Here is a 16,139-nt window from a genome sequence, read left to right on the forward strand (position 1 = left end):
ATAACCTACATTTGCATTTCCTGAAGGAAACACCTAGTGCTTGAAAACAGCAGAGGTGTGTGTGTGTGTGTGTGTATGCATGTATGTGTTCATTGCAGACATGTCCAAAAACATTTGTGAGTGAGAAACTGAAGAGTGGGCTCTATGTGTATGCATGCATGTGTGTTTGTGTGTATGCAAGCATGCATGTGTCTGTATGTGTGTGAGTGTTTAACAACTTTTGGGACAGTCAGAGGAATGAGGGCGGGCATGTGTGTATGGAAGATGTGTCCAAAAACTTAAGCCCCTCCTTCTTTGCAGAACTGCTTCAGCTCAGAGACAACTGTAGGCCTTTCAACACAATCTGCACATTTCAGGTCCTGTCACAACATCAGTAGGGTATCCTAAATATCCAGTTGCAGATGATGTAAACACTGCTTTACCAAGCTCCAAAATGAAACCAATACACGTGAAAAAAAAAAAATTCATAGTATATGCATTTATTTTGACTAACCTACTGGTGATTTTGGCCTTTTTTGTCAAAGTACTGACTAGCTCTTTGTAGATTTGACCTACTTTAAGGATATTTGACCTTTTAGTCAAAAGACTAAACTCTACTAACTAACTAACATTTTAGTTAAAATACTGTCTAACCTTCTGGAGATTTTAACCTTTTAGTTAATATACTGACTAACTTTCTGGAGATTTTAAACTTTTAATTAAAATACTGATGAACTTTCTGAAGACTTTAAACTTTTAGTTAATATACTGACTAACTTTCTGGAGATTCTAAACTTTTAATTAATATACTGACTAACTTTCTAGATATTTAAAACTTTTAGTTAATATACTGATTAACTTTCTTGAGATTTTAAACTTTTAATTAAAATACTGACCAACTTTCTGAAGATTTTAAACTTTAAATTAAAATACTGACCAACTTTCCTAAGATTTTAAACTTTTAGTTAATATACTGACTAACTTTCTGGAGATTTTAAACTTTTAATTAAGATACTGACCAACTTTCTGAAGATTTTAAACTTTTAGTTAATATACTGACTAACTTTCTGGAGATTTTAAACTTTTAATTAAGATACTGACCAACTTTCTGAAGATTTTAAACTTTTAGTTAATATACTGACTAACTTTCTGGAGATTTTAAACTTTTAATTAAGATACTGACCAACTTTCTGAAGATTTTAAACTTTAAATTAAAATACTGACCAACTTTCTGAAGATTTTAAACTTTTAGTTAATATACTGATGAACTTTCTGAAGACTTTAAACTTTTAGATAAAAAACTGACTAACGTTCTGGAGATTTTAACCTTTTGGTTAAAATACTGACTAACTTTCTGGATATTTTAAACTTTTAATTAAAATACTGATGAACTTTCTGAAGACTTTAAACTTTTAGATAAAAAACTGACTAACGTTCTGGAGATTTTAACCTTTTGGTTAAAATACTGACTAACTTTCTGGAGATTTTAAACTTTTAGTTAATATACTGACTAACTTTCTGGAGATTTTAAACTTTTAATTAAAATACTGACCAACTTTCTGGAGATTTTAAACTTTTAGTTAATATACTGACTAACTTTCTAGAGATTTAAAACTTTTAATTAAAATACTGATGAACTTTCTGAAGACTTTAAACTTTTAGATAAAAAACTGACTAACTTTCTGGAGATTTTAAACTTTTAATTAAAATACTGACTAACGTTCTGGAGATTTTAAACTTTTAGTTAATATACTGACTAACTTTCTGGAGATTTTAAACTTTTAGTTAATATACTGACTAACTTTCTAGAGATTTAAAACTTTTAGTTAATATACTGATTACCTTCTTAAGTTTTAAACTTTTAATTAAAATACTGACCAACTTTCTGAAGATTTTAAACTTTTAGTTAATATACTGACTAACTTTCTGGAGATTTTAAACTTTTAATTAAAATACTGACCAACTTTCTGAAGATTTTAAACCTTTAGTTAATATACTGACTAACTTTCTGGAGATTTTAAACTTTTAATTAAAATACTGACTAACTTTCTGAAGATTTTAAACCTTTAGTTAATATACTGACTAACTTTCTGGAGATTTTAAACTTTTAATTAAAATACTGACCAACTTTCTGGAGATTTTAACGTTTTAGTTAATATACTGACTAACTTTCTGGAGATTTTAAACTTTTAATTAAAATACTGATGAACTTTCTGAAGACTTTAAACTTTTAGTTAATATACTGACTAACTTTCTGGAGATTCTAAACTTTTAATTAATATACTGACTAACTTTCTAGATATTTAAAACATTTAGTTAATATACTGATTAACTTTCTTGAGATTTTAAACTTTTAATTAAAATACTGACCAACTTTCTGAAGATTTTAAACTTTAAATTAAAATACTGACCAACTTTCTGAAGATTTTAAACTTTTAGTTAATATACTGACTAACTTTCTGGAGATTTTAAACTTTTAATTAAGATACTGACCAACTTTCTGAAGATTTTAAACTTTAAATTAAAATACTGACCAACTTTCTGAAGATTTTAAACTTTTAGTTAATATACTGACTAACTTTCTGGAGATTTTAAACTTTTAATTAAGATACTGACCAACTTTCTGAAGATTTTAAACTTTAAATTAAAATACTGACCAACTTTCTGAAGATTTTAAACTTTTAGTTAATATACTGATGAACTTTCTGAAGACTTTAAACTTTTAGATAAAAAACTGACTAACGTTCTGGAGATTTTAACCTTTTGGTTAAAATACTGACTAACTTTCTGGAGATTTTAAACTTTTAGTTGATATACTGACTAACTTTCTGGAGATTTTAAACTTTTAATTAAAATACTGACTAACTTTCTGGAGATTTTAAACTTTTAGTTAATATACTGACTAACGTTCTGGAGATTTAAACTTTTAATTAATATACTGACTAACTTTCTGGAGATTTTAAACCTTTAGTTAATATACTGACTAACTTTCTAGAGATTTAAAACTTTTAATTAAAATACTGATGAACTTTCTGAAGACTTTAAACTTTTAGATAAAAAACTGACTAACTTTCTGGAGATTTTAAACTTTTAATTAAAATACTGACTAACTTTCTGGAGATTTTAAACTTTTAGTTAATATACTGACTAACTTTCTAGATATTTAAAACTTTTAGTTAATATACTGATTAACTTTCTTAAGTTTTAAACTTTTAATTAAAATACTGACCAACTTTCTGAAGATTTTAAACTTTTAGTTAATATACTGACTAACTTTTTGGAGATTTTAAACTTTTAATTAAAATACTGACCAACTTTCTGAAGATTATAAACCTTTAGTTAATATACTGACTAACTTTCTGGAGATTTTAAACTTTTAGTTAATATACTGACTAACTTTCTGGAGATTTTAAACTTTTAGTTAATATACTGACTAACTTTCTGGAGATTTTAAACTTTTAATTAAGATACTGACCAACTTTCTGTAGATTTGATCAATTTTGTGAAAACCTGCCTGGAGATTTTAAGTTTTGTTAAAATACTCACTAACATTATGGAGATTTAACCTACTTTGTCAAAATACTGACTAACTTCCTGGAGATTTGACCTTTTAGTCAAAATAATAAGATGTCTCAAACTGTTGGACCCTTGAGCAAGTATTTTTTTTTGTTTAGCATTCTAAAATTCAGATCTAGTGTAAGTATGCTTTACAATACTAGCAGTAGTGAGTTCTTACTTACAATAGTAGGAGATTCTAGTATTCATTGGCTTCTTTACCCTTGCTATGTGTGGCCTTGTATTATTTCTAAAGAACATCTTCTGCAGCTCTTGATCTGGGCCCATGTTTCCCAAAGGCTTCTTAACTGGTAGAGAGAGTATTTAATTCACTGCTTTTGTGAAACCCGGGTAATTGTGGTTTTATTTAAATGTAGGCAATTATAAATGAATCAGGGCGTTTCCCAAAAGCATCTTCCCAACTGGACTCCAACATTGATCGACATTTTCTGGTTGAATGTAGGTTGGGGTGTCAGGTGACCAAAATGTAGGATGGCATCTAATGCAATCTTATGATACTGACTAACCTTATGGGGATGTTGACTTTTTAGTTTTTTTTTTAGACTTTTTTTTTTAATTACTGACTAACTTTTTTGGCTTCTTTACCCTTGTTATGTGTGGCTTTATTATTTCTTTGGAGCATCTTCTGCAGCTCTTGATCTGTGTCCATGTTTCCCATAAGCTTCTTAACTGGTAGAGATTTGTTTAATGGTTTAATTTCCTTCTTTTGTGAAACCCAAGCAATTGTGTTTTATTTGAATGTAGGCAATTGGGAATGAATCAGGGCTGGGTTACCACAACAGCATCTTCCCAGCTGAACTGTAATGTTGATGATGATCTGATTGGTCAATACAACCTTTTAGTCAAAATATTGACTAACCTAATGGAGATTTTACCTACTTTGTAAAAATACTTTCCGGAGATTTTGGCTTTTTAGCTAAAATACTGAATAACTGTCTGGAAGTTTTGACCTTTTAATGAAAGTACTGAATAACTGTCTGGAAATTTTGACCTTTTAGTGAAAATACTGAATAACTGTCTGGAGATGTTGACTTTTTTAGTAAAAATACTGAATAACTGTTTGGAGATTTTGGCCTTTTAGACAAAATACTGAATAAACGTCTGGGAATTTTGACCTTTTAGTGAAAATACTGAATAACTGTCTTGAGATGTTGGCCTTTTAGCCAAAATACTGACAAAGTTTCTGGAGATTTTGTCCTTTTAGCCAAAATACTGAATAACTTTCTGGAGATGTTGACCTTTTAGTGAAAATACTGAATAACTGTCTGGAGATTTTGGCCTTTTAGTGAAAATACTGAATAACTGTCTGGAGATTTTGGCCTTTTAGACAAAATACTGAATAACTGTCTGGAGATTTTGGCCTTTTAGACAAAATACTGAATAACTGTCTGGAGATTTTGGCCTTTTAGTGAAAATACTGAATAACTGTCTGGAGATTTTGCCCTTTTAGTCAAAATACTGAATAACTGTCTGGAGATTTTGGCCTTTTAGTGAAAATACTGAATAACTGTCTGGAGATTTTGCCCTTTTAGTGAAAATACTGAATAACTGTCTGAAGATTTTGGCCTTTTAGTGAAAATACTGAATAACTGTCTGGAGATTTTGTCCTTTTAGTGAAAATACTGAATAACTGTCTTGAGATGTTGGCCTTTTAGTGAAAATACTGAATAACTGTCTGGAGATTTTGGCCTTTTAGCCAAAATACTGACAAAGTTTCTGGAGATTTTGGCCTTTTAGTGAAAATACTGAATAACTGTCTGGACATTTTGGCCTTTTAGTGAAAATACTGAATAACTGTCTTGAGATGTTGGCCTTTTAGTGAAAATACTGAATAACTGTCTGGACATTTTGGCCTTTTAGTAAAAATACTGAACAACTGTCTGAAAATTTTGGCCTTTTAGACAAAATACTAAATAACTGTCTTGAGATGCTGGCCTTTTAGTGAAAATACTGAATAACTGTCTGGAGATGTTAGCCTTTTAGTGAAAATACTGAATAACTGTCTGGAGATGTTAGCCTTTTAGTGAAAATACTGAATAAACGTCTGGAGATTTTGGCCTTTTAGTGAAAATACTGAATAACTGTCTGGAGATGTTGGCCTTTTAGTGAAAATACTGAATAACTGTCTGGACATTTTGGTCTTTTAGTGAAAATACTGAATAACTGTCTGAAGATTTTGGCCTTTTAGACAAAATACTGAATAACTGTCTTGAGATGCTGGCCTTTTAGTGAAAATACTGAATAACTGTCTGGAGATGTTGGCCTTTTAGTGAAAATACTGAATAACTGTCTGGAGATTTTGGCCTTTTAGTGAAAATACTGATTAAACGTCTGGAGATTTTGGCCTTTTAGTGAAAATACTGAATAACTGTCTGGAGATTTTGGCCTTTTAGACAAAATACTGACAAAGTTTCTGGAGATTTTGGCCTTTTAGTGAAAATACTGAATAACTGTCTGGACATTTTGGCCTTTTAGTGAAAATACTGAATAACTGTCTGAAGATTTTGGCCTTTTAGACAAAATACTGAATAACTGTCTTGAGATGCTGGCCTTTTAGTGAAAATACTGAATAACTGTCTGGAGATGTTGGCCTTTTAGTGAAAATACTGAATAACTGTCTGGACATTTTGGCCTTTTAGTGAAAATACTGAATAAACGTCTGGAGATTTTGGCCTTTTAGTGAAAATACTGAATAACTGTCTGGAGATTTTGGCCTTTTAGCCAAAATACTGACAAAGTTTCTGGAGATTTTGGCCTTTTAGTGAAAATACTGAATAACTGTCTTGAGATGCTGGCCTTTTAGTGAAAATACTGAATAAATGTCTGGAGATTTTGGCCTTTTAGTGAAAATACTGAATAAACGTCTGGGGATTTTGGCCTTTTAGTGAAAATACTGAATAACTGTCTGGAGATTTTGGCCTTTTAGCCAAAATACTGACAAAGTTTCTGGAGATTTTGGCCTTTTAGTGAAAATACTCAATAACTGTCTTGAGATGCTGGCCTTTTAGTGAAAATACTGAATAAACATCTGGAGATTTTGGCCTTTTAGTGAAAATACTGAATAACTGTCTGGAGATGTTAGCCTTTTAGTGAAAATACTAAATAAACGTCTGGAGATTTTGGCCTTTTAGTGAAAATACTGAATAAACGTCTGGAGATTTTGGCCTTTTAGTGAAAATACTGAATAACTGTCTTGAGGTGTTGGCCTTTTAGTGAAAATACTGAATAACTGTCTTGAGATGTTGGCCTTTTAGTGAAAATACTGAATAACTGTCTTGAGATGTTGGCCTTTTAGTGAAAATACTGAATAACTGTCTGGACATTTTGGCCTTTTAGTGAAAATACTGAATAACTGTCTGGACATTTTGGCCTTTTAGTGAAAATACTGAATAACTGTCTGGACATTTTGGCCTTTTAGTGAAAATACTGAATAACTGTCTGAAGATTTTGGCCTTTTAGACAAAATACTGAATAACTGTCTTGAGATGCTGGCCTTTTAGTGAAAATACTGAATAACTGTCTGGAGATGTTGGCCTTTTAGTGAAAATACTGAATAACTGTCTGGACATTTTGGCCTTTTAGTGAAAATACTGAATAAACGTCTGGAGATTTTGGCCTTTTAGTGAAAATACTGAATAACTGTCTGGAGATTTTGGCCTTTTAGCCAAAATACTGACAAAGTTTCTGGAGATTTTGGCCTTTTAGTGAAAATACTGAATAACTGTCTTGAGATGCTGGCCTTTTAGTGAAAATACTGAATAAATGTCTGGAGATTTTGGCCTTTTAGTGAAAATACTGAATAAACGTCTGGAGATTTTGGCCTTTTAGTGAAAATACTGAATAACTGTCTGGAGATTTTGGCCTTTTAGTGAAAATACTGAATAAATGTCTGGAGATTTTGGCCTTTTAGTGAAAATACTGAATAAACGTCTGGAGATTTTGGCCTTTTAGTGAAAATACTGAATAAACGTCTGGAGATTTTGGCCTTTTAGTGAAAATACTGAATAACTGTCTTGAGGTGTTGGCCTTTTAGTGAAAATACTGAATAACTGTCTTGAGATGTTGGCCTTTTAGTGAAAATACTGAATAACTGTCTTGAGATGTTGGCCTTTTAGTGAAAATACTGAATAACTGTCTGGACATTTTGGCCTTTTAGTGAAAATACTGAATAACTGTCTGGACATTTTGGCCTTTTAGTGAAAATACTGAATAACTGTCTGGACATTTTGGCCTTTTAGTGAAAATACTGAATAACTGTCTGAAGATTTTGGCCTTTTAGACAAAATACTGAATAACTGTCTTGAGATGCTGGCCTTTTAGTGAAAATACTGAATAACTGTCTGGAGATGTTGGCCTTTTAGTGAAAATACTGAATAACTGTCTGGACATTTTGTCCTTTTAGTGAAAATACTGAATAAACGTCTGGAGATTTTGGCCTTGTAGTGAAAATACTGAATAACTGTCTGGAGATTTTGGCCTTTTAGCCAAAATACTGACAAAGTTTCTGGAGATTTTGGCCTTTTAGTGAAAATACTGAATAATTGTCTGGAGATTTTGGCCTTTTAGTGAAAATACTGAATAACTGTCTTGAGATGCTGGCCTTTTAGTGAAAATACTGAATAACTGTCTGGAGATTTTGTCCTTTTAGTGAAAATATTGAATAAACGTCTGGAGATTTTGGCCTTTTAGTGAAAATACTGAATAACTGTCTGGAGATTTTGGCCTTTTAGCCAAAATACTGACAAAGTTTCTGGAGATTTTGGCCTTTTAGTGAAAATACTGAATAACTGTCTGGAGATTTTGACCTTTTAGTGAAAATACTGAATAAACGTCTAAAATACAGACCCAAGTCTATTTGCTGTAGAATAGAGACGACGGCTGACGTTGATGGTTTGTTGACTTTAAGTTGTGATGTTGAGTACTGAAAATTCAACATCTTCTAGACGTCACATGCCAACGTCATACTGACGTAAAATACTGACATTTAACCCAACGCCTGCAAACTTCACAATGTTAACATCCACGCAACACAAAATTCTAACGTTGTCAGGCGTTGTTATGTTGTTACGACGTTGTATGTAACCGAAATTCATAACATTGGGTTTTGAGCTTCACACTGAACACTGAGATGCGCTTGGGGAACTGGGCCCAGATTTTATTAACACAGACTGGCTCTGCTGTGGCATATGTTGTACCAGATGCTGGCTATTTCAATGAGTCCTTACTCGTACCACCTCTATTATCTCTCTCTCTCTCTCTCTGTGTCTCTCTCTGCACACTGCAAATAGTTTTACCATCTCAAATGCTTTATTTGTGCTTTTTCCAGTATCAGCAGAAGACAGGAACGTGTGTATGTGGTGGTGAGAGAGCAGAATTGATCTGCCTTATCTTTCTTAATGGGGTTTTATAAAGGGGCTCATCCAAAACTCAAAATGGCGTGAGATTGGATTTCACGCCTTTTTAGGTCCACCCTTAAGTGCTCAACCAGAGAGCGATAAGAGCTGCAGTCGCTGCGTGTTTGGACAGCGCCGGCGTGTTTGAGTAAGCGCACCGTGGGGAGGAGGGTCGCCTCTTTTTCTTTCCCACCCGTCTTCCGGCAGGCCACGCCCACCCGTAGCTGGCTCTTTTGGAGTCCATAATAATAAAAGTCTATAATAAACGTTCATTTAGGGGTTCCACATTTAGGGGAGGGAGGAGCTTATACTATAATAATACTTAAAACTAAAAAATACTTTAAAATAAAAAATTAAAATAAAATTAATGAAAGTTTTAAATATAACAAGGTGTGGTAAAAATATATATAATATATGTTTACTCTCTTATTGGGTGGAGTTAAAATAACTGCACCACCTAGATTCTTTAAAAAACTCCACAGATTTCCTCTTTATATGTACATATATAGAAAATATATATATTAAATATCTATTTATATGTTTTTTTGAAGTGTAAATAAATTCACATTCTCTTAGAAGACACTATAAAGCATAAATACTGTTTATTAATTTTAGTGAATTAACATTTTCTAAACGAAAGTATAAAAAACGTAATTTTTTTATTTTTTATTTAATTTGTTAAATTAAAAAATAAATAATAATGGATTTAATAGTAATGGAACATAAATACTGTCTAAAAAGTGCAGATTATATGATTATATTATATTTTAGCTTAATTCTTGTAGCGGATTTATTTATTTTTTTTAATTTTAATTTAAAAGACTGTATGTATTACATTTCTGTGGGAACTCCAGAGCATTTATTAATAACTACATTAAACATAACTAAAATATATGGAAAATAAGGGAAATCCAGACCATTAAAGGAATCAGTTCCTATCTCCACCTGCAGTTCAGCCCAGTTCAGAGCGCGTCTCTATGAACAGCCAATCCCCACCGAGGACGAGTGTGCACTACTGGCCAATCCCAGCGCAGGAAGGCGGGCCCTGTCCGAATACGGGTGGGATTAAAACAACAACACCGCAGCTGGGCCACTTGAGGGTTCCCCGGCAGTAGCAGAGCCGCAGGCCGCGCTGATCGGCGCGTTTCCGCCCTGCTCTCCGGTTGCTGGGCGCCGAGACGGACTCGGGCTCTGTTTAAGCAGAACGCAATTACAAATACAGGCAAATATTTGCTAAGAAAACACACCGTGCGCCCCGCGCCGAGGGTATAAATGGCCATAAATGTTGGGACGGCTGACACAGAGCGCGGACTGACCAGAGACCTCCATCTCCATCACTGAGAGGTGAGTAGACCTCCTAGAGTAGAAGACCATTGGGAAAGAGGTGGGGTTTATATAGTAGCATATGTAGGGTGTCTTAATCTGAATTAAAGGTGCGTTTTAAAAAAGTATATCCCTTAAAAACAAAGTTGCCAACAGTGTTTTATTTGCTCTGTAACGTCTTACCATGACCTCAGAGTCCTATAATTTGACATAGTACCTTGAGTAAAAGCTTAAAACCTGATTGGTCTGAGCTGGACTGAAAGTGGTTAAAAAGCTGGCCATTGTATGTCATCAGTGTATGTTTTGATGGACAAGCTGGGCAACCAGCATGGTCATGATGGTCATACTGGTGACGCTGGCAAGTCAATTCGGTCCCACTGGTCATACTGATTATACTGACTATCCTAAATCAAATTAAAGTATACTCTATGCTGGTCAAGAGCTAAGCTGGTCAACCATCTTAACCAGTTTATCCAGGCAGCACGCTGAGCACTTCCAATACTCCGGTCAGCACCATCAGTAGCTCCAGTACTCCAGATTTCAGTGACTTGCTTGCCCACTGGGCAACAGACAGAGACAGTGCCAGTGAGTTCAGCTGTGACTATCAGCTTCCATAATGGTATAATGGAAGATAGAGGTATCAGGGCCATCACTATAAGCAATGAGGCTGTATCCCACCTGGCAAGGGGTGGGATACACATATTAGGCAGCCAGTGAAGGCAGGCAGCAGGAAGAATGGTCAAGCATAAGGTCTGAGCCACTTTAACAGGAGCCAAATTGTCACTGGGTCAGAGCATCTCCAAAATGATAGGTCTTGTGGGGCATTCCTGGTATGGCAAGTCAATTCGGTCCCACTGGTCATACCGATTATACTGACTATCCTAAATCAAATTAAAGTATACTCTATGCTGGTCAAGAGCTAAGCTGGTCAACCATCTTAACCAGCTTGACCACCTTGGGCTGGCCAGGCTGTTTTAAACCCTCAGACGCGTAGAACTCGTTCCCCACAAAAATGTCATGTGAAGAACCCTGTTTGAAATAGATGTGTGAGTGTGAGGAACCTTTGGAAAGCTTCAAAGAACTTAGGAAGAACCCTTGTTAAGGAACCTTTGTACTATATGAAGGCTCTTTAAAGCTTTAAAAGGTTCTCCGCACTCACACATCCCTTTTTAGAACTTGGTTCTGTAGAGAACCAATAACAGTTCTCTTTTATGGCATCTCTCCAAGCATTAATTGACCACTTTATGAGGTCCACCTGCTGGATAGGTCCACCATATGGGTGTGCAGATACAGGCTTTAGCCCATCTGTTGATGCACAAATTACCCTCTACCTCATTCATCATTGGTCAGTATTTGACCACAGAACCACTATTGACCAGATATTATTTGGGTGGTGGTCCACTGTCACAACTGTGTGGTGCTGGTATGAGTGTGTGAGTGTGGAGAGTGGGCCCACCATTAAACAGTCCAGCCTAGAGAAGCTGTGTGGTCAGACAAACCATGGTAATGGCAAACCAGACATGGTCAGTGGTGGTCTCCAGTCTCTCACACCAATGTTGTTGTACAAGGTCAGCATTTAATTAAGAATATCCAAAGACATGCGTGAAGCCCAGCTCATGCTGTTGGAACACTTTGTCTGCAGGATGGCAGCCAGCGTAATCAGAACCCTGAGTGGTTTTGGACTGACCAGACCTGCCCAGACCTTCTTCGTTCCCACAGAGGAAGAGGAGGCTGAGGACGAATATGACGAGGGACTCAGAGAGGAGGTTGAGGACAGCGTCGAGGACGAGGATTCCCCAGTCGCGGAGTCGCGGGAAGAGGAGCCATGGGGTGAGAATCCCTCGCTCAGCCAAACCGAGATGACCGATCGTCTGCTGCGGTTCGCCGAGCTCATCAGCAGCGACGTGCAGCGCTATTTTGGACGTGGTCACGACCCAGACGCCTGTGACATTTATGCGGAACGGGCGTGTCTAGAGGTCAGCGGGCGGCAGCGGTACTACGCTGACTTCATGAGGGTGGCGTCGTCAGAACAGGGCGAGGAGCCTGAAAAACTGGGCCCCCTCGCGGAGCTCTTCAAGGAGGCCCACAGGAAGAGGCAGGGTTTGCCCATGACTCAGCGACGGCTGCCCAGTAGCTTCTGGACGGAGCCACACCCTTGCCAGCTTAGTACTTTCGGCAACGCTGACACATCGCATGTGCTGAGGTGCTCCACAGAAAGCACTCTGAGCACTCCAGGCAGCACGCTGAGCACTTCCAATACTCCGGTCAGCACCATCAGTAGCTCCAGCACTCCAGATTTCAGTGACTTGCTTGCCCACTGGGCAACAGACAGAGACAGTGCCAGTGAGTTCAGCTGTGACTATCAGCTTCCGTAATGGTATAATGGAAGATAGAGGTATCAGGGCCATCACTATAAGCAATGAGACTGTATCCCACCTAGCAAGGGGTGGGATACACATATTAGGCAGCCAGTGAAGGCAGGCAGCAGGAAGAATGGTCAAGCATAAGGTCTGAGCCACTTTAACAGGAGCCAAATTGTCACTGGGTCAGAGCATCTCCAAAATGATAGGTCTTGTGGGGCATTCCTGGTATGCAGCATCCTGAAGCAAGGACAACTGGTTAACCAGCAACAGGGTCATGGGCCTCCAAGGCTTCAGAGGTCTTTTGGAGTCCATTCCTTGACGGGTCAAGGCCCTTCTAATGGGATAGCCAACACTCAACACTCAACATCCTCAGACGACCAGAAGCACCCAACAGGCCTTGCCATGGTGAAGATGCCCAGTCCCAGTGGTCAGGCCATGTTGATTTGAAGCTTGTCAGAGTGGCCCAGGTCTTTGTGCCTGATCTCAAGTATCCAACTCATCCAATCATTGACCACATTGATTTCTATTAAAAATATATTTTTTTCTTTCTCTTGTAAAGTCATTGCCATTTTGGAAGAATTTTGGGCCCCATGCAAAAAATATTACACAATGCAAGACTCTCAAATCTTACAAATTCTACCAAATTACTCAATTAGTAATGTTTTAGGGCCCCTGTCAGTCACAGGCCCTGAGAATCATCCTAACTCCTCCTTGCCCATATGGCGTCCCTGTTTGGAGATTTGGAAATTTTTTTGCGTGATTGCGACTAAATGGCCGATTCCAGAATTGCGGGTGCATTTCAGAGATTTGGCTCATTGTCAGCCCTGGTATCATTAAACCATATTCCAACCATTTAAACAATTTTAATGCAGTTTTTAAAAAGAGAGTTGAACCTGAGATGACTACACTTTGAACATTTGGACAAAAAATAAATAAATACATAATTATATATATATATATATATATATATATATATATATATATAATGACTAAATCTAGAAATTAGATATTTAAGTCAATTATATCTGTTAATAATGGAATATGCAAAAACCCTGAACATTAGACTTATTTATTGCATGTTATTTAAGCTGAATGTGTGAATCAGGATGTGAAGACAATCAATAATATGTGGGGTGGGAGTTGCTCAGTTATTATTTTTTAGTTAATTAGTTTGATATAATCAGTAGATTCAATAAAGATTTATCTGGGGGACATAAATGTGCCCCCATTTCTAGAACTAATTCTATGCAAAACCTTTGTATCCCCAAAATGTCAAATTTACAGGTGAAGGAACATCCCTTAAGTTTTAATGGAAGCCAAAGTAAAGAGATATTCCATCATTTGGTGGAAATGATGTTCCTCCAGGACCATCACTGTGCAACATGGAACAGAGACAGCACAGTACAGATGCATAAAGTGCCAACATGGGATCAGAATAATACTATACATATCATTAATACCACAGACACTGTAAACAAACACTCAGAATGTGTTTGTGGGGATAAGGTGCAGAGGTGTGTAGTGTGCTATGACTTAAAGGTATATGTAATCAGCTTATAACATACGTGAACACGGCAGTTACTGAGGTAGACGACTGTATACAGTGTTTAGCAGCAAGTAACCTGATGTTTAAGGTGGTAGTAACTCCAGGCTCCTGCAGATGGCGCTGCACGAAGATGATGGGGCTTTAAGCGCCTGTAGGGTGTTTGACGGGATTCATAGATTGAGAAGAGGTGAGACAGTGCAGTGAAGGTCTTGTTGGATGTGTAGAAAATGGGTTAGCCAAAAGGAGTGATTGCATTTGGGCGTGGCCAAAAAAAAACATAGTGTGAAGGAAGAAGCTGAATCTGCAGGTGGATGGAAGCATACTGTCATACAGGTCTACCAGCAGTGGCAGAAATCCCAGTCTCCTCCTTCTTGAGCAGAGGTCAGCGAAGACCTCTTGGGTGCCTCTCTCCTCCACCTGTTGATGGTCTGCAGTTCCCTGTAGAGTGTTCTTTCAGAAATTGGTGGTAACCGACTTGCGCTGACTTATGGACACAATTCCCTAGAAATCTAGAAGTGGAGCTATTTTCATTTACAAGCTCTGAAACACACCAGCGATCCCTGTCAGTCAGTTTTGTCTTTTGGCCACAATTCTGAGGAGAATTTCCTGTAGACTGGGATTTTTGCCACTGCTGGTAGCCCTGTATGACCGTACGCTTCCACACAACTGCAGATTCAGCTACTTCCTTCAGCATAATATAATTGATGAAAATTATTTTTAAAATGATCTGTTCTGACCTTTCTTCTCATGAATATTACCAAATTGGAGACACCTTTTTTTTATGTCGATGAAGTTCAATGTCCTACTGTAAGTGAGACCATGAGGTACTTTTTAATCAAGATTAACTGTGTAATTATGACAGTCTTAAATGCACATTTTAACTTGATTCATCTTTTAACGAATAAATAATTTAATAAGAAATCCTGTGACTTTTGTTTTTCTTGCTCTTGTTGAGTTTAGTGTGAATTTCTGAGAATAAAAATTCACTGTACATAAACATGTGACTGGAATCTGGTGAAATAGAAATGGTTAAGATGTCAACATGTCATTCACAGTGGTTTGATTATCGTGATTTGACTCAATCCAATACTTTTGGAATGAGTTGGGAAGTTGGGGACGAGACGGAGTGGTGATCGTCCAATGTCCTGACCTCACAAACGCTCTTGTTGCTGAATGCAATCAAATCCTCATAGCAATGCTCCTCAAAAATCTAGTTGAAAGCCTTGACAGTAACAGGCACTCCAGCAAAAGCAGAATACATTTTTTTAAGTACATTGAACGCGTGGTGTCCTAATACTTTCAACTAAATACTCTATGCTGGCACCCCTGGTTAAAATATCTGGTATTGTAGTTACACCATGTGGACAAAAGTATTGGGACGCCATTATTACGTCACCTGTCAGAACATTTCTGAAATGTTACAGGCTAACTTCCTGGAACCTTTTCGAAATGTTGCTGAATGTTCTTAGACGTTCTCTGCTAGCTGGAATAGCGTATTTGGCGTGCTGCCATAGTTTTCTGGAGTCGAGTATGGCTAGGCTGCTACTGCCCTGAGAACTGACCCGAGAAAGCATGATTTGCATACCTCCAGCAGGTTATGTAAAACAGTCGGTTGCATTCCAACGTTCAGGACTGCACCCACACAGTTAAGATCAGCTTCATCTGATAGCAGCCAACTGACCACAGAGCCATTTACAGTGATACTCAAAAAGCCCCATTTCCTCTTGCAAAGTTCAGTGTCTGAAGTTTGCTTCTTGGCTAATGTAGCTAATGAGGAATGGAAAAGCCACATTTACATTAAAACCACCCACCAAGACCTCTGAAGGTGTCCTGTGGTATCTGGCACCAAGACTTTAGCAGCAGTTCCTTTACGTCCTGTAAGTTGTGAGGTGGGACATTCATGGATCTCATCGATGAGTCTTGGGCGCCAATGACCCTGTTGTCCTTCCTTGGAGCACT

At 36.8% G+C, this 16,139-nt stretch overlaps 1 protein-coding gene across 1 annotated transcript; it reads left to right on the forward strand.

The window, feature by feature from the left end:
• Positions 1-10,206: 10,206 nt before the first annotated feature.
• Positions 10,207-12,646, forward strand: LOC140536161 (protein PERCC1). The gene is made up of 2 exons (XM_072657836.1): positions 10,207-10,292; positions 11,914-12,646. The coding sequence occupies exon 2, from the start codon at positions 11,915-11,917 to the stop codon at positions 12,644-12,646; it is 732 nt and encodes a 243-aa protein (XP_072513937.1). The 5' UTR covers positions 10,207-10,292; position 11,914.
• Positions 12,647-16,139: the final 3,493 nt, after the last annotated feature.

The sequence above is a fragment of the Salminus brasiliensis genome, chromosome 15 (assembly GCF_030463535.1).
Source record: "Salminus brasiliensis chromosome 15, fSalBra1.hap2, whole genome shotgun sequence".
Classification (NCBI taxonomy): domain Eukaryota; kingdom Metazoa; phylum Chordata; class Actinopteri; order Characiformes; family Bryconidae; genus Salminus; species Salminus brasiliensis.

Bases quoted from the DNA above. Each gene is read 5' to 3' on its own strand.
- LOC140536161 (XM_072657836.1), top strand. From the start codon at position 11,915: ATGGCAGCCAGCGTAATCAGAACCCTGAGTGGTTTTGGACTGACCAGA.